General features: G+C 50.4%; 1 protein-coding gene across 1 annotated transcript; it reads right to left on the minus strand.

Moving 5' to 3' along the window:
- Nucleotides 1–1,038: 1,038 nt before the first annotated feature.
- Nucleotides 1,039–24,468, minus strand: lin37 (lin-37 DREAM MuvB core complex component). Its single transcript, XM_041181177.1, has 5 exons — nt 24,387–24,468; nt 5,823–5,989; nt 4,160–4,306; nt 3,390–3,463; nt 1,039–2,111 (listed from the first exon to the last, which is right to left on the minus strand). Exons 1-5 carry the CDS (start codon nt 24,424–24,426, stop codon nt 2,030–2,032), a joined length of 510 nt encoding a protein of 169 aa, XP_041037111.1. The 5' UTR covers nt 24,427–24,468; the 3' UTR covers nt 1,039–2,029.
- Between the last annotated feature and the right edge of the window lie 2,305 nt (nt 24,469–26,773).

The raw sequence follows: 26,773 nt of genomic DNA on the forward strand, positions 1-26,773 counted from the left end.
ACAGTACTGGTGGGACAGGTCTGTCACTGTATAACACTAGGGTACGGTACTGGTGGGGACAGGTGCTTGTGGTCTGGGATAAACTTCAGTGGTCTCTGGTAGGGGTCAGTGGTCTGGGGAATCAGACACTGGTCAGTGCTCCTGCAGTACCAGCAGGCTGCATGCTGTGTTAAACAATTGGATAAGGGGCAATGGTGCCTACCTCTCACAACAAAGAACTATTAAACTGACAAAATATTAACTTGATCCAAGAGTGAGGAGATCCAGGAATAACAAAAACAGGTGTTAGGAGTGAAACTAGGCAAAACAAGGGAGAGTGAGGGAGAATATCGGAGTTGGGAGAACTGGCAGGAATGCGAAGAGGGGATCCATGAACAGGTGCAGGAACCCTGGCTGATTTCCCCTCTCTCTTTAACCCAGGGATCACTGGACAGTGATCAGGAGCAGGAACCCTGGCTGATTTCCCCTCTCTCTCTCTCTCTCTCTCTCTAACCCAGGAATCACTGGACAGTGATCAGGAGCAGGAACCCTGGCTGATTTCCCCTCTCTCTCTAACCCAGGGATCACTGGACAGTGATCAGGAGCAGGAACCCTGACTGATTTCCCCTCTCTCTCTAACCCAGGGATCACTGGACAGTGATCAGGAGCAGGAACCCTGGCTGATTTCCCCTCTCTCTCTCTAACCCAGGGATCACTGGACAGTGATCAGGAGCAGGAACCCTGGCTGATTTCCCCTCTCTCTCTAACCCAGGGATCACTGGACAGTGATCAGGAGCAGGAACCCTGGCTGATTTCCCCTCTCTCTCTAACCCAGGGATCACTGGACAGTGATCAGGAGCAGGAACCCTGGCTGATTTCCTCTCTCTCTCTCTCTCTAACCCAGGGATCACTGGATAGTGATCAGGAGCAGGAACCCTGGCTGAGTTAGAGGTCGGAGGTGGTGGGTATTTATTATCAAAAGCAGTCGACTGTTTTATAGCCTGAGTTGCCGGCAGAGCGAGTGCGACTGGATATGAAAAATTCCACACACTCCACATGGCCCATTGGACAGCTTTATTTTCTTAAAGGACAACATGACATCTCAAAGATAAACCCAGAGAGAAAGTGGAGAATGTCTGAACGTTAACCATGGCGGGACAAAAAGAAGCCTCTGTACAAACCACCGGGACTAGAAGCCGGGTCCCGACTGGCCGGAGTCTTTCCAGGGCCACATTAGTCTAACAGCCCTGGGCTTTATGTTCACTCGCAGAGGGGTAGGAAGGGGGAATCTCTCAGCCTGCTCTGGGATCTGGATCAAGGCAATGCCAATCAGATCACCTGCGATTCCGTGGAATGGATCCAGACATGCACTATGAGACACATGCAGACGTACACACCGACAAACATTCAGTCAAGCGTAAAGACACACACACACACACACATACAGACGCAGTGATACGAGCAGACGGATAGATATAGAGGCAAATTCAAAGACAGGCAGAGACACGGATACAGACAAACAGATACAGAGATATGCACTCAAACCTCAAGGTGTGCAGACAGACAAGAAAATCCAGACAACTCACACAGACGAAAGACATAGACACCAAGACGACGGTTTGATTCCAGAGGCTAGTGAGGAGACAACGACTAGGATCCTGAACTTGCTGATTTTAGCCTCATTCTCTGTCACCCAGAGCCCATGATACTGCAGGGTCTGGACCCCCAGCCCAGCCATGAGCGAACTCAACATCACAGCAGTGGGGAGGAGAGCTAGGATGTTGCTGCTCCGACCAGAGACAGGGAGAGCAAGGGGGTAATTATCTTAATGTGGGAAGCCCAGAAGAACCAGGAGTGCCTTCAGTCGCAGCCCAGTCAGAGACAGGCCAGTAACTCTCTTCCTGCGTGTCCTACCGCCAACATGAGGGGTAGGGGTTGGAGGGTTGCAGCACACCCATCACAATGTGACCATGTGCATACAGATCAGCGTGGCGTGGCTGGGTAAGGATCCCGGCTGGAGTCTCTGTGTAAAGACAGACAGGGTGAGCCCTCACTGCCGCTCAAACATGTCCTTCAGAATCTTCATGCTGTCTGTGTAACGGTGCTGGTTCCTGTGTGAGGACTCCTTCCACCTGAGGGAGAAGACCAGAGACTGGCTCAGCTACATCAACTCAAACAGGGAATGTGCAAAACAAAACCTGAGCCACAATGCAACAGTGACAAACACTGGAGAAGGATTGGTGTCCATTGGGACTGTGTACGGTGGGAGTGAACGGGAAGGGGTTTGGGACCATTGGGACTGTGTACGGTGGGAGTGAACGGGAAGGGGATTGGGACCATTGGGATTGTGTACGGTGGGAGTGAATGGGAAGGGGTTTGGGTCCATTGGGATTGTGTACGGTGGGAGTGAACGGGAAGGGGTTTGGGTTCATTGGGATTGTGTACAGTGGGAGTGAACGGGAAGGGGTTTGGGTTCATTGGGATTGTGTACAGTGGGATTCAATGGGAAGGGGTTTGGGTTCATTGGGATTGTGTACAGTGGGAGTGAACGGGAAGGGGTTTGGGTCCATTGGGATTGTGTACAGTGGGAGTGAAAGGGAAGGGGTTTGGGTCCATTGGGATTGTGTACAGTGGGAGTGAAAGGGAAGGGGTTTGGGTCCATTGGGATTGTGTGTGGTGGGAGTGAACGGGAAGGGGTTTGGGTCCATTGGGATTGTGTACGGTGGGAGTGAACGGGAAGGGGTTTGGATCCATTGGGATCGTGTACGGTGGGAGTGAACGGGAAGGGGTTTGGATCTATTGGGATCGTGTACGGTGGGAGTGAACGGGAAGGGGTTTGGGTCCATTGGGATTGTGTACAGTGGGAGTGAAAGGGAAGGGGTTTGGGTCCATTGGGATTGTGTGTGGTGGGAGTGAACGGGAAGGGGTTTGGGTCCATTGGGATTGTGTACGGTGGGAGTGAACGGGAAGGGGTTTGGATCCATTGGGATCGTGTACGGTGGGAGTGAACGGGAAGGGGTTTGGATCTATTGGGATCGTGTACGGTGGGAGTGAACGGGAAGGGGTTTGGGTCCATTGGGATCGTATACAGTGGGAGTGAACGGGAAGGGGTTTGGATCCATTGGGATCATGTACAGTGGGAATGAACGGGAAGGGGTTTGGATCCATTGGGATCGTATACAGTGGGAGTGAACGGGAAGGGGTTTGGATCCATTGGGATCGTATACAGTGGGAGTGAACGGGAAGGGGTTTGGATTGCCTTTAAGCTAACAAGGATAGATCAGTTCCAGGAATTAGTGTGAAATGGGGAGACAGTCTGATCTGACACTTTCCCACAGGGTCTCGAGTGTTGGGATGTGGGTTGTTTAAAGGGGGGAGGTTTCAGAATTCGCAGTCTAGAATGGACTCACCTCTGTCGAATCTTCTTCCAGCGATCCATGTGATTGTAGAGCAAGGTGGGTACACCAGGGGCATTACTGCGACTCTGATAGGAACACAGGGTATATAGCATGAAGATTTTCCTGATGGGTAAATACACTCACCTATAATGTTACTGAGTCTTCACAGACCCACGTCCCGTCACCGTGTGGGGAAATCACAGACACAGACCCGTCACCGTGTGGGGGAATCACAGACATAGACCCACATCCCGTCACCATGTGGGGGAATCACAGACACAGACCCACATCCCGTCACCGTGTGGGGGAATCACAGACACAGACCCGTGTCCCGTCACCGTGTGGGGGAATCACAGACACAGACCCACATCCCGTCACCGTGTGGGGGAATCACAGACACAGACCCGTGTCCCGTCACCGTGTGGGGGAATCACAGACACAGACCCGTGTCCCGTCACCGTGTGGGGGAATCACAGACACAGACCCGTGTCCCGTCACCGTGTGGGGCAATCACAGACACAGACCCACGGCCCGTCACCGTGTGGGGGAATCACAGACACAGACCCACGGCCCGTCACCGTGTGGGGGAATCACACACACAGACCCACGGCCCGTCACCGTGTGGGGGAATCACAGACACAGACCTGTCACCGTGTGGGGGAATCACACACACAGACCCACGGCCCGTCACCGTGTGGGGGAATCACAGACACAGACCCGCGTCCCGTCACCGTGTGGGGGAATCACAGACACAGACCCGCGTCCCGTCACCGTGTGGTTACCATGTTGATATCAAGCGGTTTCTCTGTGAAAGGTAGTGGAGATGGAATGCGCAGACTGACAGGATGGCCTCGTGTGTTCAGGGAGCAGGGGATGGGGACCGGCAGTCTGTAAATATCCTGACACTTCCCGTTCATCACCTCAGCAACCTGCGAAAGGAGAAATCCAATCCCTCATCACTTGTTCCAGAAATCCCAAGCAGCTTCCATATGGAGAGTGTGACTAACCCTCACACCCCACAACCACCCCTTGCTCCCCTGCCCTGTCTGACCCAGGGTCTTACCCCTCTCCTCACCCTGTGCCCCCCACCGCCCCCCCCACCCCGTGCTCTCTGACCCAGGCAGCAGGAGTAGACCATTCGGCCCATCAAACCTGCCCCACCATTCAATACGATCATGGCTGATCTTGAGCTTCAACTCCATTTACCCATTTGCCTGCTCCCCATATCCCTTAGTTCCACGAGACACCAAAAATCTGTCCATCCCGGCCTTAAACGTACTCAACCATGGAGCATCCACAACCCTCCGGGGTAGAGAATTCCAAAGCTTCACAACCCTTTGTGTGAAGGAATTTCACCTCATCTCAGCCCTAAGTGATCAGCTCCTTATCCTGAGACTGTGGCCCCCGTGTTTTAGACTCCCCGACCAGTGGAAACAATCTCTCAGCGTCCACCCCATCAAAGCCCTTCAGAATCTTGTAGGTTTCAATGAGATCGCCTCTCGTTCTTCTAACCTCCAGAGAATTTACTCAGCCTCTCATCATAGGACAGCCCCCTCATCCCGGGGACAAATCCTTCGCTGTACCGGCTCCTATACAAGTCTATCCTTCCTTAAATGTGGAGACCAAAACTGCGCACGGTATTCCAGATGTGGTCTCACCAAACCCCTGTACAACTGCAGCAAGATTTCTTCATTCGTGTCCTCCAATCCCCTGCAGTAAAGGCCAATGTGCTACTTTCCTTCCTAACGGTTTGCCGTGTCCGCATGCTAACTTTCTGCAATCCTTCTACAAACACAGCCAAGTCCCTCTGAACCTCAACGTTCACAAGGTTCTCACCTCTTAAAAAAAACATTCTACTTTTCTATTCTCACGACCAAAGTGAGAAACTTCACACTTCCCCACATTATACTCCATCTGCCATCTTGTTGGCCATTCACCTAACCTGTCTATATCTCTTTGCAGTCTCTCTGTGTCCTCCCCGCAGCTTACCTTCCCACCCAGCTTGCTATCATCAGCAAACTTAGATATATTACTCTCTGCCTCTTCATCTAGGTCATTGATATAGATTGTAAATAGCTGAGGTCCCAGCACTGATCCTTGCGGCACTCCACTATGCACTGTCTGCCAATCTGAAAATGTCCCATTTATCCGTACTCTCTGTTTCCTGTTGGTTAATCGGTTCTCTATCCATGCTAATATATTACCCCCAACTCCACCAGCTCCCATTTTGCCTATTAACTTTTTGTGTGGCACCTTATCAAATGCCTTTTGGAAATCCAGGTATACTACATCTACTGGTTCCCCTTTATTTACCCTACTAGTTACATCCTTAAAAAACTCTATAAGAAATTTGTCAAACAGGATTTCCCTTTTGTCAAACTCCGTCTGATCATATATTATTAAGGCTTCCGTAATAGTAGAATTGGGTGGAAAACACCTACTCACCTCCTCATCCTCAAGTGCAGCAGGTGGTTGGGGACTTGGGGTGCGTGCCCCCTCCCGGAGGGTGGGGTTGTTCCTCATCCAGGCCCTGCAGATGGGGTACAGCGGTGTATTCTCATTGAACTGAGCCAGGTCCACACTGCGGTCAAACAGTTTCATTGTGTAGGCATCTGTGGAGCACAACACAGCATCTCAGTCACAACACATGTGCGTCAGAGTCCCCCTTATAGACCATTACAGATCCTCTGCATTACAGACCAAGACACCCCCTCTCTATTACAGCCCAACACACACCTTCATTACAGGCCCTCTCTATGACAGCCCAAACCAACCCCTAATTACAACCCCTCGCTATTACAGTCCAACACACCCCCTCATTAAAACCGCTCTCTATCACAGCCCCTTTCTATTACAGCCCAACACACCCCTCTCTTTTTTACAGTCCAACACACCCCATCATTACAGCCCCTCTCTAGTACAGCTCAACACACCCCCTCTCTATTGCAGCCCAACACACGCCCTCATTACAGCCACTCTCCTCATTACAGCTCAACACATCCCCTCGTTATAGCCCCTCTCTATTACAGCCCAACACACGCCCTCATTACAGCCACTCTCCTCATTACAGCTCAACACATCCCCTCATTACAGCCCAACATGCCCCCTCTCTATTACAGCCCCTCTATTACAGTCCAACACACACCCTCATTACAGCCAATCTCCTCATTACAGCCCAACACACCCCCTCATTACAGCCCAACATGCCCGCTCTCTATTCCAACCCCTCTATTACAGTCCAACACACACCCTCATTATAGCCACTCTCCTCATTACAGCCCAACACACACCCTCATTACAGCCCCTCTCTATTACAGTCCAACACACCCCCTCATTACAGCCCCTCTCTATGACAGCCCAACACACCCCCTCTCAATTACAGCCCCTCTATTACAGTCCAACACACCCTCATTACAGCCCCTCTCTATTATAGCTCAACACATCCCCTCATCACAGCCCAACATGCCCTCTCTGTTTACAGCCCCTCTATTACAGTCCAACACACGCCCTCATTGCAGCCACTCTCCTCATTACAGCCCAACACATCCCCTCATTACAGCTCCTCTCTATGACAGTCCAACACACCCCCTCATTACAGCCGCTCTCCTCATTATAGCCCAACATGCCCCCTCTCTATTACAGCCCAACACACCCACTCATTACAGCCCCTCTCTATTACAGCTCAACACACACCCTCATTACAGCCCAACATGCCACCTCTCTATTCCAACCCCTCTATTACAGTCCAACACACACCCTCATTATAGCTACTTTCCTCAATACAGCCCAACACACCCTCACTACAGCCCCTCTCTATTACAGTCCAACACACCCCCTCATTACAGCCGCTCTCCTCATTATAGCCCAACAACCCCCCTCTCTATTACAGCCCAACACACCCCCTCATTACAGCCCCTCTCTATTACAGCTCAACACACCCCATCATTATAGCCCATCACACCCCCTCTCTATTACAGACCCTCTCTATTATAGCTCAACACATCCCCTCATTACAGCCCAACATGCCCCCTATATTTACAGCCCAACACACCCCTTCATTACAGCCACTCTCCTCATTACAGCTCAACACATCCCCTCATTACAGCTCCACTCTATGACAGTCCAACACACCCCTCATTACAGCCACTCTCCTCATTACAGCCCAACGCACCCCCTCATTACAGACCCTCTCTATGACAGTCCAACACACCCCCTCATTATAGCCCCTCTCTATTACAGCCCAACACACGCCCTCATTACAGTCACTCTCTATTACAGCTCAAAACATCCCCTCATTACAGCCCAACATGCCCCCTCTCTCTTCCAACCCCTCTATTACAGTCCAACACACACCCTCATTATAGCCCCTCTCTATTACAGCCCAACACATGCCCTCATTACAGTCACTCTCTATTACAGCTCAAAACATCCTCTCATTACAGCCCAACATGCCCCCTCTCTCTTCCAACCCCTCTATTACAGTCCAACACACACCCTCATTATAGCCACTCTCTTTACAGCTCAACACATCCCCTTATTATAGCCCAACACACCGCCTCTCTATTACAGCCCCTTTATTACAGTCCAACACACCCCCTCATTACAGCCCCTCTCTATTACAGCCCAACACAACCCCTCATTACAGTCCCTCTCTATTACAGCCCAACACACACCCTCATTACAGCCACTCTTTTACAGCTTAACACATCCCCTCATTATAGCCCAACATGCCCCCTCACTATTGCAGCCCATCTATTATAGTCCAACACACACCCTCATTACAGCCACTCCCCTCATTACAGCCCAACACACACCCTCATTACAGCCCCTCTCTATTACAGTCCAACACAGCCACTCTCATCATTACAGCCCAACACACCCCCTCATTACAGCCCCTATTACAGCTCAACACATCCCCTCATTATAGCCCAACACACACCCTCTCTATTACAGCCCCTCTATTACAGTCCAACACACACCCTCATTACAGCCCCTCTCTATTATAGCTCAACATATCCCCTCATTACAGCCCAACATGCCCCCTCTCTTTACAGCCCCTCTATTACAGTCCAACACACACCGTCATTGCAGCCACTCTCCTCATTACAGCCCAACACATCCCCTCATTACAGCTCCTCCCTATGACAGTCCAACACACTCCCTCATTACAGCCGATCTCCTCATTATAGCCCAACACACTCCCTCTCTATTACAGCCCCTCTATTACAGTCCAACACACCCCATCATTACAGCCCCTCTCTATTACAGCCCAACACACACCCTCATTACAGCCCCTCTATTATAGCTCAACACATCCCCTCATTACAGCCCAACATGCCCCCTCTCTTTACAGCCCCTCTATTATAGTCCAACACAAACCCTCATTGCAGCCACTCTCCTCATTACAGCCCAACACATCCCCTCATTACAGCTCCTCTCTATGACAGTCCAACACACTCCCTCATTACAGCCGCTCTCCTCATTATCGCCCAGCACCCCCTCTCTATTACAGCCCAACACACCCCCTCATTACAGCCCCTCTCTATTACAGCTCAACACACCCCATCATTATAGCCCAACACACCCCCTCTCTATTACAGCCCCTCTATTACAGTCCAACACACACCCTCATTACAGCTCCTCTCTATTATAGCTCAACACATCCCCTCATTACAGCCGAACATGCCCCCTCTCTTTACAGCCCCTCTATTACAGCCCAACACACCCCTTCATTACAGCCACTCTCCTCATTACAGCTCAACACATCCCCTCATTACAGCTCCACTCTATGACAGTCCAACACACCCCCTCATTACAGCCACTCTCCTCATTACAGCCCAATGCACCCCCTCATTACAGACCCTCTCTATGACAGTCCAACACACACCCTCATTACAGCCTCTCTCTATTACAGCTCAACACACCCCATCATTATAGCCCAACACACCCCCTCTCTATTACAGCCCCTCTATTACAGTCCAACACACCCCTTCATTACATCCACTCTCCTCATTACAGCTCAACACATCCCCTCATTACAGCTCCACTCTGACAGTCCAACACACCCCCTCATTACAGCCACTCTCCTCATTACAGCCCAACGCACCCCCTCATTACAGACCCTCTCTATGACAGTCCAACACACGCCCTCATTATAGCCCCTCTCTGTTACAGCCCAACACACACCCTCATTACAGCCCCTCTCTATTACAGTCCAACACACCCCCTCATTACAGCCCCTCTCTATGACAGTCCAACACACCCCCTCATTACAGCCCCTCTCTATGACAGCCCAACACACACCCTCATTACAGCCCCTATTACAGCCCAACACACCCCCTCTCTATTACAGCCCCTCTATTACAGTCCAACACACACCTTCATTGCAGCCACTCTCCTCATTACAGCCCAACACACACCCTCATTACAGCCCCTCTCTATTATATCTCAACACATCCCCTCATTACAGCCCAACATGCCCCCTCTCTTTACAGCTCCTCTATTACAGTCCAACACACACCCTCATTGCAGCCACTCTCCTCATAACAGCCCAACACATCCCCTCATTACAGCTCCACTCTATGACTGTCCAACACACCCCTTCATTACAGCCCCTCTCTATTATAGCTCAACACATCCCCTCATTACAGCCACTTTCCTCATTACACCCCAATGCACCTCCTCATTACAGACCCTCTCTATGACAGTCCAACACACCCCCTCATTATAGCCCCTCTCTATTACAGCCCAACACACGCCCTCATTACAGCCACTCTCCTCATTACAGCTCAACACATCCCCTCATTACAGCCCAACATGCCCCCTCTCTATTACAGCCCCTCTATTACAGTCCAACACACACCCTCATTACAGCCAATCTCCTCATTACAGCCCAACACACCCCCTCATTACAGCCCAACATGCCCGCTCTCTATTCCAACCCCTCTATTACAGTCCAACACACACCCTCATTATAGCCACTCTCCTCATTACAGCCCAACACACACCCTCATTACAGCCCCTCTCTATTACAGTCCAACACACCCCCTCATTACAGCCCCTCTCTATGACAGCCCAACACACCCCCTCTCAATTACAGCCCCTCTATTACAGTCCAACACACCCTCATTACAGCCCCTCTCTATTATAGCTCAACACATCCCCTCATTACAGCCCAACATGCCCTCTCTGTTTACAGCCCCTCTATTACAGTCCAACACACGCCCTCATTGCAGCCACTCTCCTCATTACAGCCCAACACATCCCCTCATTACAGCTCCTCTCTATGACAGTCCAACACACCCCCTCATTACAGCCGCTCTCCTCATTATAGCCCAACATGCCCCCTCTCTATTACAGCCCAACACACCCACTCATTACAGCCCCTCTCTATTACAGCTCAACACACGCCCTCATTACAGCCCAACATGCCACCTCTCTATTCCAACCCCTCTATTACAGTCCAACACACACCCTCATTATAGCTACTTTCCTCAATACAGCCCAACACACACCCTCACTACAGCCCCTCTCTATTACAGTCCAACACACCCCCTCATTACAGCCGCTCTCCTCATTATAGCCCAACAACCCCCCTCTCTATTACAGCCCAACACACCCCCTCATTACAGCCCCTCTCTATTACAGCTCAACACACCCCATCATTATAGCCCATCACACCCCCTCTCTATTACAGACCCTCTATTACAGCCCCTCTCTATTATAGCTCAACACATCCCCTCATTACAGCCCAACATGCCCCCTATATTTACAGCCCAACACACCCCTTCATTACAGCCACTCTCCTCATTACAGCTCAACACATCCCCTCATTACAGCTCCACTCTATGACAGTCCAACACACCCCCTCATTACAGCCACTCTCCTCATTACAGCCCAACGCACCCCCTCATTACAGACCCTCTCTATGACAGTCCAACACACCCCCTCATTATAGCCCCTCTCTATTACAGCCCAACACACGCCCTCATTACAGTCACTCTCTATTACAGCTCAAAACATCCCCTCATTACAGCCCAACATGCCCCCTCTCTCTTCCAACCCCTCTATTACAGTCCAACACACACCCTCATTATAGCCACTCTCTTTACAGCTCAACACATCCCCTTATTATAGCCCAACACACCGCCTCTCTATTACAGCCCCTTTATTACAGTCCAACACACCCCCTCATTACAGCCCCTCTCTATTACAGCCCAACACAACCCCTCATTACAGTCCCTCTCTATTACAGTCCAACACACCCCCTCATTACAGCCCCTCTCTATTACAGCCCAACACACACCCTCATTACAGCCACTCTTTTACAGCTTAACACATCCTCTCATTATAGCCCAACATGCCCCCTCACTATTACAGCCCATCTATTATAGTCCAACACACACCCTCATTATCATCACTCTCCTCATTACAGCCCCTCTCTGTGACAGCTCAACACATCCCCTCATTACAGCCCAACATGCCCCCTCTCTATTACAGCCCCTCTATTACAGTCCAACACACACCCTCATTACAGCCACTCCCCTCATTACAGCCCAACACACACCCTCATTACAGCTCTTCTCTATGACAGTCCAACACAGCCACTCTCATCATTACAGCCCAACACACCCCCTCATTACAGCCCAACATGCCCCCTCTCTATTCCAACCCCTCTATTACAGTCCAACACACACCCTCATTATAGCCACTCTCCTCATTACAGCCCAAAACACACCCTCATTACAGCCCCTCTCTATTACAGTCCAACACACCCCCTCATTACAGCCCCTATTACAGCTCAACACATCCCCTCATTATAGCCCAACACACACCCTCTCTATTACAGCCCCTCTATTACAGTCCAACACACACCCTCATTACAGCCCCTCTCTATTATAGCTCAACATATCCCCTCATTACAGCCCAACATGCCCCCTCTCTTTACAGCCCCTCTATTACAGTCCAACACACACCGTCATTGCAGCCACTCTCCTCATTACAGCCCAACACATCCCCTCATTACAGCTCCTCCCTATGACAGTCCAACACACTCCCTCATTACAGCCGATCTCCTCATTATAGCCCAACACACCCCCTCTCTATTACAGCCCCTCTATTACAGTCCAACACACCCCATCATTACAGCCCCTCTCTATTACAGCCCAACACACACCCTCATTACAGCCCCTCTCTATTACAGCCCAACACACACCCTCATTACAGCCCCTCTATTATAGCTCAACACATCCCCTCATTACAGCCCAACATGCCCCCTCTCTTTACAGCCCCTCTATTATAGTCCAACACAAACTCTCATTGCAGCCACTCTCCTCATTACAGCCCAACACATCCCCTCATTACAGCTCCTCTCTATGACAGTCCAACACACTCCCTCATTACAGCCGCTCTCCTCATTATCGCCCAGCACCCCCTCTCTATTACAGCCCAACACACCCCCTCATTACAGCCCCTCTCTATTACAGCTCAACACACCCCATCATTATAGCCCAACACACCCCCTCTCTATTACAGCCCCTCTATTACAGTCCAACACACACCCTCATTACAGCTCCTCTCTATTATAGCTCAACACATCCCCTCATTACAGCCGAACATGCCCCCTCTCTTTACAGCCCCTCTATTACAGCCCAACACACCCCTTCATTACAGCCACTCTCCTCATTACAGCTCAACACATCCCCTCATTACAGCTCCACTCTATGACAGTCCAACACACCCCCTCATTACAGCCACTCTCCTCATTACAGCCCAATGCACCCCCTCATTACAGACCCTCTCTATGACAGTCCAACACACACCCTCATTACAGCCCCTCTCTATTACAGCTCAACACACCCCATCATTATAGCCCAACACACCCCCTCTCTATTACAACCCCTCTATTACAGTCCAACACACCCCTTCATTACATCCACTCTCCTCATTACAGCTCAACACATCCCCTCATTACAGCTCCACTCTGACAGTCCAACACACCCCCTCATTACAGCCACTCTCCTCATTACAGCCCAACGCACCCCCTCATTACAGACCCTCTCTATGACAGTCCAACACACGCCCTCATTATAGCCCCTCTCTGTTACAGCCCAACACACACCCTCATTACAGCCCCTCTCTATTACAGTCCAACACACCCCCTCATTACAGCCCCTCTCTATGACAGTCCAACACACCCCCTCATTACAGCCCCTCTCTATGACAGCCCAACACACACCCTCATTACAGCCCCTATTACAGCCCAACACACCCCCTCTCTATTACAGCCCCTCTATTACAGTCCAACACACACCTTCATTGCAGCCACTCTCCTCATTACAGCCCAACACACACCCTCATTACAGCCCCTCTCTATTATATCTCAACACATCCGCTCATTACAGCCCAACATGCCCCCTCTCTTTACAGCCCCTCTATTACAGTCCAACACACACCCTCATTGCAGCCACTCTCCTCATTACAGCCCAACACATCCCCTCATTACAGCTCCACTCTATGACAGTCCAACACACCCCTTCATTACAGCCCCTCTCTATTATAGCTCAACACATCCCCTCATTACAGCTCCACTCTATGACAGTCCAACACACCCCCTCATTACAGCCACTTTCCTCATTACACCCCAATGCACTTCCTCATTACAGACCCTCTCTATGACAGTCCAACACACCCCCTCATTATAGCCCCTCTCTATTACAGCCCAACACACGTCCTCATTACAGTCACTCTCTATTACAGCTTAAAACATCCCCTCATTACAGCCCAACATGCCCCCTCTCTCTTCCAACCCCTCTATTACAGTCCAACACACACCCTCATTATAGCCACTCTCTTTACAGCTCAACACATCCCCTTATTATAGCCCAACACACCGCCTCTCTATTACAGCCCCTTTATTACAGTCCAACACACCCCCTCATTACAGCCCCTCTCTATTACAGCCCAACACAACCCCTCATTACAGTCCCTCTCTATTACAGTCCAACACACCCCCTCATTACAGCCCCTCTCTATTACAGCCCAACACACACCCTCATTACAGCCACTCTTTTACAGCTTAACACATCCCCTCATTATAGCCCAACATGCCCCCTCACTATTACAGCCCATCTATTATAGTCCAACACACACCCTCATTATCATCACTCTCCTCATTACAGCCCAACACACCCCCTCATTACAGCCCAACATGCCCCCTCACTATTACAGCCCATCTATTATAGTCCAACACACACCCTCATTATCATCACTCTCCTCATTACAGCCCAACACACCCCCTCATTACAGCCCCTCTTTGTGACAGCCCAACACACCCCCTCATTACAGCTCTTCTCTATGACAGTCCAACACAGCCACTCTCATCATTACAGCCCAACACACCCCCTCATTACAGCCCCTCTCTATTACAGCTCAACACACCCCATCATTATAGCCCAACACACCCCCTCTCTATTACAGCCCCTCTATTACAGTCCAACACACACCCTCATTACAGCTCCTCTCTATTATAGCTCAACACATCCCCTCATTACAGCCGAACATGCCCCCTCTCTTTACAGCCCCTCTATTACAGCCCAACACACCCCTTCATTACAGCCACTCTCCTCATTACAGCTCAACACATCCCCTCATTACAGCTCCACTCTATGACAGTCCAACACACCCCCTCATTACAGCCACTCTCCTCATTACAGCCCAATGCACCCCCTCATTACAGACCCTCTCTATGACAGTCCAACACACACCCTCATTACAGCCCCTCTCTATTACAGACCCTCTATTACAGCCCTCTCTATTATAGCTCAACACATCCCCTCATTAACAGCCCAACATGCCCCCTATATTTACAGCCCAACACACCCCTTCATTACAGCCACTCTCCTCATTACAGCTCAACACATCCCCTCATTACAGCTCCACTCTATGACAGTCCAACACACCCCCTCATTACAGCCACTCTCCTCATTACAGCCCAACGCACCCCCTCATTACAGACCCTCTCTATGACAGTCCAACACACCCCCTCATTATAGCCCCTCTCTATTACAGCCCAACACACGTCCTCATTACAGTTATCCCCACATTACAGCCCAACATGCCCCCCTCTCTATTACAGCCCCTCTATTACAGTCCAACACACATCCTCATTACAGCCACTCCCCTCATTACAGCCCAACACACCCCCTCATTACAGCTCTTCTCTGTGACAGTCCAACACAGCCACTCTCATCATTACAGCCCAACACACCCCCTCATTACAGCCCAACATGCCCCCTCTCTATTCCAACCCCTCTATTACAGTCCAACACACACCCTCATTATAGCCACTCTCCTCATTACAGCCCAACACACACCCTCATTACAGCCCCTCTCTATTACAGTCCAACACACCCCCTCATTACAGCCCCTCTCTATGACAGCCCAACACACCCCCTCATTACAGCCCCTCTCTATTACAGCTCAACACACCCCATCATTATAGCCCATCACACCCCCTCTCTATTACAGACCCTCTATTACAGCCCCTCTCTATTATAGCTCAGCACATCCCCTCATTACAGCCCAACATGCCCCCTATATTTACAGCCCAACACACCCCTTCATTACAGCCACTCTCCTCATTACAGCTCAACACATCCCCTCATTACAGCTCCACTCTATGACAGTCCAACACACCCCCTCATTATAGCCCCTCTCTATTACAGCCCAACACACGTCCTCATTACAGTCACTCTCTATTACAGCTCAAAACATCCCCTCATTACAGCCCAACATGCCCCCTCTCTCTTCCAACCCCTCTATTACAGTCCAACACACACCCTCATTATAGCCACTCTCTTTACAGCTCAACACATCCCCTTATTATAGCCCAACACACCCCCTCTCTATTACAGCCCCTTTATTACAGTCCAACACACCCCCTCATTACAGCCCCTCTCCATAAGAGCCCAACACAACCCCTCATTACAGTCCCTCTATTACAGTCCAACACACCCCCTCATTACAGCCCCTCTCTATTACAGCCCAACACACACCCTCATTACAGCCACTCTTTTACAGCTTAACACATCCCCTCATTATAGCCCAACATGCCCCCTCACTATTACAGCCCATCTATTATAGTCCAACACACACCCTCATTATCATCACTCTCCTCGTTACAGCCCAACACACCACCTCATTACAGCCCCTCTCTGTGACAGCTCAACACATCCCCACATTACAGCCCAACATGCCCCCCTCTCTATTACAGCCCCTCTATTACAGTCCAACACACACCCTCATTACAGCCACTCCCCTCATTACAGCCCAACACACCCCCTCATTACAGCTCTTCTCTGTGACAGTCCAACACAGCCACTCTCATCATTACAGCCCAACACACCCCCTCATTACAGCCCAACATGCCCCCTCTCTATTCCAACCCCTCTATTACAGTCCAACACACACCCTCATTATAGCCACTCTCCTCATTACAGCCCAACACACACCCTCATTACAGCCCCTCTCTATTACAGTCCAACACACCCCCTCATTACAGCCCCTCTCGATGACAGCCCAACACACCCCCTCATTACAGCCCCTATTACAGCTCAACACATCCCCTCATTATAGCCCAACACACCCCCTCTCTATTACAGCCCCTCTATTACAGTCCAACACACACCCTCATTACAGCCCCTCTCTATTATAGCTCAACACATCCCCTCATTACAGCCCAACACATCCCCTCATTACAGCTCCTCTCTATGACAGTCCAACACACCCCCTCATTACAGCCGCTCTCCTCATTATAGCCCAACATGCCCCCTCATTACAGACCCTCTCTATGACAGTCCAACACACCCCCTCATTATAGCCCCTTTCTATTACAGCCCAACACACACCCTCATTACAGCCCCTCTCTATTACAGTCCAACACACCCCCTCATTACAGCCCCTCTCTATGACAGTCCAACACACCCCCTCATTACAGCCCCCTCTATGACAGCCCAACACACCCTCTCATTACAGCCCCTATTACAGCCCAACACACCCCCCTCTCTATTACAGCCCCTCTATTACAGTCCAACACACACCCTCATTACAGCCCCTCTATTATAGCTCAACACAACCCCTCATTACAGCCCAACATGCCCCCTCTCTTTACAGCCCCTCTATTACAGTCCAACACACACCCTCATTACAGCTGCTCTCTATGACAGTCCAACACACTCCCTCATTACAGCCGCTCTCCTCATTATAGCCCAACACCCCCCTCTCTATTATAGCTCAACACACCCCATCATTATAGCCCAACATACCCCCTCTCTATTACAGCCCCTCTATTACAGTCCAACACACACCCTCATTACAGCCCCTCTCTATTATAGCTCAACACATCCCCTCATTACAGCCCAACATGCCCCCTCCCTTTACAGCCCCTCTATTACAGCCCAACACACCCCTTCATTACAGCCACTCTCCTCATTACAGCTCAACACATCCCCTCATTACAGCTCCACTCTATGACAGTCCAACACACCCCCTCATTACAGCCACTCTCCTCATTACAGCCCAACACACCCCCTCATTACAGACCCTCTCTATGACAGTCCAACACACACCCTCATTACAGCCCCTCTCTATTACAGCTCAACACACCCCATCATTATAGCCCAACACACCCCTCTCTATTACAGCCCCTCTATTACAGTCTAACACACACCCTCATTACAGCCCCTCTCTATTATAGCTCAACACATCCCATCATTACAGCTCCACTCTATGACAGTCCAACACATCTCCTCATTACAGCCCAACGCACCCCCTCATTACAGACCCTCTCTATGACAGTCCAACACACCCCCTCATTATAGCCCCTCTCTATTAAGCACAACACAGGCCCTCATTACAGTCACTCTATTACAGCTCAAAACATCCCCTCATTACAGCCCAACATGCCCCCTCTCTATGCCAACCCCTCTATTACAGTCCAACACACACCCTCATTATAGCCACTCTCTTTACCGCTCAACACATCCCCTTATAGCCCAACACACCCCCCTCTCTATTACAGCCCCTCTATTACAGTCAAACACACCCCCTCATTACAGCCCCTCTCTATTACAGCCCACCACAACCCCTCATTACAGTCCTCTATTACAATCCAACACACCCCCTCATTATAGCCCCTCTCTATTACAGCCCAACACACACCCTCATTACAGCCACTCTTTTACAGCTTAACACATCCCTCATTACAGCCCAACATGCCCCCTCACTATTACAGTCCATCTATTATAGTCCAACACACACCCTCATTATCATCACTCTCCTCATTACAGCCCAACACACCCCCTCATTACAGCCCCTCTCTGTGACAGCTCAACACATCCCCTCAGTACAGCCCAACACACCCCCTCTCTATTACAGCCCCTCTATTATAGTCCAACACACCCCTTCATTACAGCCACTCTCCTCATTACATCCCAACACACCCCCCATTACAGCCCCTCTCTATGAGTCTAACACACCCCCTCATTACAGCCACTCTCCATTACAGCCCAACACACCCCCTCTCTATTACAGCCCCTCTATTACAGTCCAACACACCCCCCAATTACAGCCCCTCTCTATTACAGTCCAACACACCCCCTCATTAAAACCCCTATCACACCCCCTTTCTATTACAGCCCGACACACATCCTCTCTATTACAGTCCAACACACCCCATCATTACAGCCCCTCTCTAGTACAGCCCAACACACCACCTCTCTATTAGAGCCCCTCTATTACAGTCCAACACACCGCCTAATTACAGTCCCTCTCTATTACAATCCAACACACCCCCTCATTAAAACCCCTCTCTATCACAGCCCCTTTCTATTACAGCCCAACACACCCCCTCTCTATTACAGTCCAACACACCCCATCATTACAGCCCCTCTCTATGACAGCCCAACACACTGCCTCATTACAGCCCCTATTACAGCCCAACACACACCCTCATTACTGCCCCTCTCTATTATAGCTCAACACATCCCCTCATTACAGCCCAACATGCCCCCTCTCTTTACAGCCCCTCTATTACAGCCCAACACACCCCTTCATTACAGCCACTCTCCTCATTACAGCTCAACACATCCCCTCATTACAGCTCCACTCTATGACAGTCCAACACACCCCCTCATTACAGCCACTCTCCTCATTACAGCCCAACACACCCCCTCATTACAGACCCTCTCTATGACAGTCCAACACACACCCTCATTACAGCCCCTCTCTACTACAGCTCAACACACCCCATCATTATAGCCCAACACACCCCCTCTCTATTACAGCCCCTTTATTACAGTCCAACACACACCCTCATTACAGCCCCTCTCTATTATAGCTCAACACATCTCCTCATTGCAGCTCCACTCTATGACAGTCCAACACACCCCCTCATTACAGCCACTCACCTCATTACAGCCCAACGCATCCCCTCATTACAGACCCTCTCTATTACAGTCCAACACACCACCTCATTACAGCCCCTCTCTATTACAGCCCAACACAACCCCTCATTACAGTCCTCTATTACAGTCCAACACACCCCCTCATTACAGCCCCTCTCTATTACAGCCCAACACACACCCTCATTACAGCCACTCTTTTACAGCTTAACACATTCCCTCATTACAGCCCAACATGCCCCCTCACTATTACAGCCCATCTATTATAGTCCAACACACCCTCATTACAGCCACTCACCTCATTACAGCCCAACGCATTCCCTCATTACAGCCCCTCTCTATTACAGTCCAACACACCACCTCATTACAGCCCCTCTCTATTACAGCCCAACACAACCCCTCATTACAGTCCTCTATTACAGTCCAACACACCCCCTCATTACAGCCCCTCTCTATTACAGCCCAACACACACCCTCATTACAGCCACTCTTTTACAGCTTAACACATCCCCTCAGTACAGCCCAACACACCCCCTCTCTATTACAGCCCCTCTATCATAGTCCAACACACCCCTTCATTACAGCCACTCTCCTCATTACATCCCAACACACCCCCTCATTACAGCCCCTCTCTATGAGTCTAACACAGACCCCTCATTACAGCCACTCTCCATTACAGACCAACACACCCCCTCCCTATTAGAGCCCCTCTATTACAGTCCAACACACCCCCTAATTACAGCCCCTCTCTATTGCAGTCCAACACACCCCCTCATTAAAACCCCTCTCTATCACAGCTCCTTTCTATTACAGCCCAACACACTCCCTCTCTATTACAGTCCAACACACCCCATCATTACAGCCCTCTCTAGTACAGCTCAACACACCCCCTCTCTATTACAGCCCAACACACGCCCTCATTACAGCCACTCTCCTCATTACAGCTCAACACATCCCCTCATTATAGCCCAACATGCCCCCTCTCTATTACAGCCCAACACACCCCCTCATTACAGCCCAACATGCTCCCTCTCTATTCCGACCCCTCTATTACAGTCCAACACACACCCTAATTATAGCCACTCTCCTCATTGCAGCCCAACACAAACCCTCATTACAGCCCCTCTCTATTACAGTCCAACACACCCTCTCTATTACAGTCCAACACACACCCTCATTACACCCCCTCATTACAGGCCCTCTCTATGACAATCCAACACACCCCCTCATTACAGCCCCTATTACAGCTCAACACATACCCTCATTATAGCCCAACACACCCCCTCTCTATTACAGCCCCTCTATTACAGTCCAACACACCCCCTCATTACAGCTCCTCTCTATTACAGCTCAACACAGCCCCTCATCACAGCTCCTCTCTATGACAGTCCAACACACCACCTCATTACAGCCGCTCTCCTCATTATAGCCCAATACGCCCCCTCTCTATTACAGCCCAACACACCCCCTCATTACAGCCCCTCTCTATTACAGCTCAACACACCCCCTCATTACAGCCCAACATGCCCCCTCTCTATTCCAACCCCTCTATTACAGTCCAACACACACCCTCGTATCAGCCCCTCTCTATTACAGTCCAACACACTCCCTCATTACAGTCCCTCTCTATGACAGTCCAACACACCCCCTCATTACAGCCCCTCTCTATGACAGCCCAACACACACCCTCATTACAGCCCCTATTACAGCTCGACACATCCCCTCATTATAGCCCAACATACCCCCTCTCTATTACAGCCCCTCTATTACAGTCCAACACACACCCTCATTACAGCCCCTCTCTATTATAGCTCAACACATCCCCTCATTACAGCCCAACATGTCCCCTCTCTTTACAGCCCCTCTATTACAGTCCAACACACACCCTCATTGCAGCCACTCTCCTCATTACAGCCCAACACATCCCCACATTACAGCTCCTCTCTATGACAGTCCAACACACCCCCTCATTACAGCCCCTCTCTATTACAGCTCAACACACCCCATCATTATAGCCCAACACACCCCCTCTCTATTACAGCCTCTCTATTACAGTCCAACACTCACCCTCATTACAGCCCCTCTCTATTATAGCTCAACACATCCCCTCATTACAGCCCAACATGCCCCCTCTATTACAGCCCAACATACCCCTTCATTACAGCCACTCTCCTCATTACAGCTCAACACATCCCCTCATTACAGCCCAACATGCCCCCTCTCTATTCCAACCCCTCTGTTACAGTCCAACACACACCCTCATTATAGCCACTCTCCTCATTACAGCCCAACACACACCCTCATTACAGCCCCTCTCTATTACAGTCCAACACACCCCCTCATTACAGTCCCTCTCTATGACAGCCCAACACACCCCCTCATTACAGCCCCTATTACAGCTCAACACATCCCCTCATTATAGCCCAACAGACCAACTCTCTATTACAGCCCCTCTATTACAGTCCAACACACACCCTCATTGCAGCCACTCTTTTACAGCTTAACACATCCCCTCATTACAGCCCAACATGCCCCCTCACTATTACAGCCCATCTATTATAGTCCAACACACACCCTCATTATCATCACTCTCCTCATTACAGCCCCTCTCTGTGACAGCTCAACACATCCCCTCAGTACAGCCCAACACACCCCCTCTCTATTACAGCCCCTCCATTATAGTCCATCACACCCCTTCATTACAGCCACTCTCCTCATTACATCCCAACACACCCCCTCATTACAGCCCCTCTCCATTACAGCCCAACACACCCCCTCTCTATTAGAGCCCCTCTATTACAGTCCAAACACCCCCTCTCTATTACAGCCCCTCTATTATAGTCCATCACACCCCTTCATTACAGCCACTCTCCTCATTACATCCCAACACACTCCCTCATTACAGCCACTCTCCATTACAGCCCAACACACCCCCTCTCTATTAGAGCCCCTCTATTACAGTCCAACACACCCCCTAATTACAGCCCCTCTCTATTACAGCCCAACACACCCCCTCTCTATTACAGTCCAACACACCCCATCATTACAGCCCCCCTCTAGTACAGCTCAACACTCCCCCTCTCTATTACAGCCCAACACACGCCCTCATTACAGCCACTCTCCTCATTACAGCTCAACACATCCCCTCATTACAGCCCAACATGCCCCCTCTCTATTCTAACCCCTCTATTACAGTCCAACACACACCCTCATTATAGCCACTCTCCTTACAGCCCAACACACCCCTCATTACAGCCCCTCTCTATGACAGTCCAACACACACCCTCATTACAGCCCCTCTCTATTACAGCACAACGCACTCCCTCATTACAGCCCACCTCTATGACAGCCCAACATACCCCCTCATTATAGCCCCTATTACAGTCCAACACAACCCCTCATTACAGCCCCTCTCTATTGCAGCCCAACACACCCCCTCATTACAGCCCCTCTCTATTACAGCCCCTCTCTATTACTGTCCAACAGCCCATCTCTATTACAGCACCTCTCTATTACAACCCAACACACCCCCTCATGACAGCCCCTCTCTATTACAGCCCAACACAGTCTCTCTCTATGACAGTCCAACACACCCCTCTCTATTACAGCCCCTCTATTACAGTCCAAAACACCCCCTCATTACAGCCCCTCTCTATGACAGCCCAACACACCCCCCCATTACAGCCCCTCTCTATGACAGTCCAACACACCCCCTCATTACAGCCCCTCTCTATTACAGCTCAACACATCCCCCCATTATAGCCCAACACACCCCCTATTATAGACCCTCTATTATAGTCCAACACACACCCTCATTACAGCCCCTATGACAGCCCAACACACCCCCTCGTTACAGTCCCTCTCTATTACAGCTCAACACACATGCTCGTTACAGCCCCGCTCCATTACACCCAACACACACCCTCATTACAGCCCCTCTATATTACAGCCCAACACAACCCCTCATTACAGCCCCTCCCTATTACAGCTCAACACATCCCCCCATTATAGCCCAACACACCCCCTATTACAGACCCTCTATTATAGTCCAATACACACCTTTGTTACAGCCCCTCCCCATTACACCCAACACACATTACAACCCCTCTCCATTACAACTAACACTGCCCCTAAACATTACAGCCCAACACACTCCCTGATTATAGCATCTCTCCATTACAGCCAGCTTACACCACCTCAATATAGTCCCTTACCATCAATCTCTGTTCCTTCCCATTACATCACATCATTACAGTCCATTACAGCCACTTCCCATCATGTTTCGTTACATCACCTCGTTACACCCAATTACACTGCCTACCCATACAACCACTCTTGCTTCTAATAGCCCCATACATCCCTTCCTGGTGACAGCCCCCAGCCAGGTTTCTCCCGTTAAAACCCACCCTCCGAAAGATTCAACTTCACACTCCAGTCCTGGTGTCTGTGTCTGGGTGTGCGCACTACAGGTTATACCTCCCTCCCGTTTATACCTCCCTCCCGTTTATACCTCCCTCCCGTTTATACCTCCCTCCCGTTTAAATCTCACTCGGTCTCTGCTGGCCACCCTCACATCCACCATCCTCCATTTCCTTCCTTTTCTTCCGGCGCTGATGTGGAAACCGTGTGGAGGGCCTGGAACAGCAACAGGAAAAATAGCTAGTGACACAGAGAGAGAGAGACAGGGAGAGGGAAGGGACCCTCATTAGGGAGCCCCTCTCGAGGTACAGGGAGGGCAACACACCCCTCATTACAGTCCCTCTCTATGACAGCCCAACACACCCCCTCAATTACAGCCCCTATTACAGCACAACACATCCCCTCATTATAGCCCAACAGACCACCTCTCTATTACAGCCCCTCTATTACAGTCCAACACACACCCTCATTGCAGCCACTCTTTTACAGCTTAACACATCCCCTCATTACAGCCCAACATGCCCCCTCACTATTACAGCCCATCTATTATAGTCCAACACACACCCTCATTATCATCACTCTCCTCATTACAGCCCCTCTCTGTGACAGCTCAACACATCCCCTCAGTACAGCCCAACCACACCCCCTCTCTATTACAGCCCCTCCATTATAGTCCATCACACCCCTTCATTACAGCCACTCTCCTCATTACATCCCAACACACCCCCTCATTACAGCCCCTCTCCATTACAGCCCAACACACCCCCTCCTCTATTAGAGCCCCTCTATTACAGTCCAAACACTCCCCTCTCTATTACAGCCCCTCTATATAGTCCATCACACCCCTTCATTAACAGCCACTCTCCTCATTACAATCCCAACACACTCCCTCATTACAGCCACTCTCCCTTACAGCCCAACACACCCCCTCTCTATTAGAGCCCCTCTATTACAGTCCAACACACCCCCCTAATTACAGAGCCCCTCTCTATTACAGCCCAACACACCCCCCTCTCTATTACAGTCCAACACACCCCATCATTAACAGCCCCCCTCTAGTACAGCACAACACTCCCCCTCTCTATTACAGCCCAACACACCCCTCATTACAGCCACTCTCCTCATTACAGCTCAACACATCCCCTCATTACAGCCCAACATGCCCCCTCTCTATTCTAACCCCCTATTACAGTCCAACACACACCCCATAATAGCCACTCTCCTTACAGCCCAACACACCCCCTCATTACAGCCCCTCTCTATGACAGTCCAACACAACACCCTCATTACAGCCCCCACTCTATTACAGCACAACGCACACCCTCCCATTACAGCCCACCTCTATGACAGCCCAACATACCCCCTCATTATAGCCCCTATTACAGTCCAACACAACCCCTCATTACAGCCCCTCTCTATTGCAGCCCAACACAACCCCCTCATTACAGCCCCTCTCTATTACAGCCCCTCTCTATTACTGTCCAACAGCCCATCTCTATTACAGCACCTCTCTATTACAACCCAACACACCCCCTCATGACAGCCCCTCTCTATTACAACAGCCCAACACAGTCTCTCTCTATGACAGTCCAACACACCCCTCTCTATTACAGCCCCTCTATTACAGTCCAAAACACCCCCCTCATTACAGCCCCTCTCTATGACAGCCCAACACACCCCCCCATTACAGCCCCTCTCTATGACAGTCCAACACACCCCCTCATTACAGCCCCTCTCTAATACAGCTCAACACATCCCCCCATTATAGCCCAACACACCCCCTATTATAGACCCTCTATTATAGTCCAACACACACCCTCATTACAGCCCCTATGACAGCCCAACACACCCCCTCGTTACAGTCCCTCTCTATTACAGCTCAATCAACACACGATGCTCGTTACAGCCCCGCTCCATTACACCCAACACACACCCTCATTACAGCCCCTCTATATTACAGCCCAACACAACCCCTCATTACAGCCCCTCCCTATTACAGCTCAACACATCCCCCCATTATAGCCCAACACACCCCCTATTACAGACCCTCTATATTATAATCCAATACACACCTTTGTTACAGCCCCTCCCCATTACACCCAACACACATTACAACCCCTCTCCATTACAACTAACACTGCCCCTAAACATTACAGCCCAACACACCCCTGATTATAGCATCTCTCCATTACAGCCAGCTTACACCACCTCAATATAGTCCCTTACCATCAATCTCTGTTCCTTCCATTACATCACATCATTACAGTCCATTACAGCCACTTCCCATCATGTTTCGTTAGATCACCTCGTTCAACCCAATTACACTGCCTACCCATACAAACCACTCATGCTTTCTAATAGCCCCCATACATCCCTTCCTGGTGACAGCCCCCAGCCAGGTTCCTCCCGTTAAAACCCACCCTCCGAAAGATTCAACTTCACAACTCCAGTCTGTGTCTGTGTCTGGGTGTGCGCGACTACAGGTTATACCTCCCTCCCGTTTATTACCTCCCTCCC

Source organism: Carcharodon carcharias, assembly GCF_017639515.1.
Source record: "Carcharodon carcharias isolate sCarCar2 chromosome 29 unlocalized genomic scaffold, sCarCar2.pri SUPER_29_unloc_2, whole genome shotgun sequence".
In the NCBI taxonomy this organism is placed as follows: Eukaryota; Metazoa; Chordata; class Chondrichthyes; order Lamniformes; family Lamnidae; genus Carcharodon; species Carcharodon carcharias.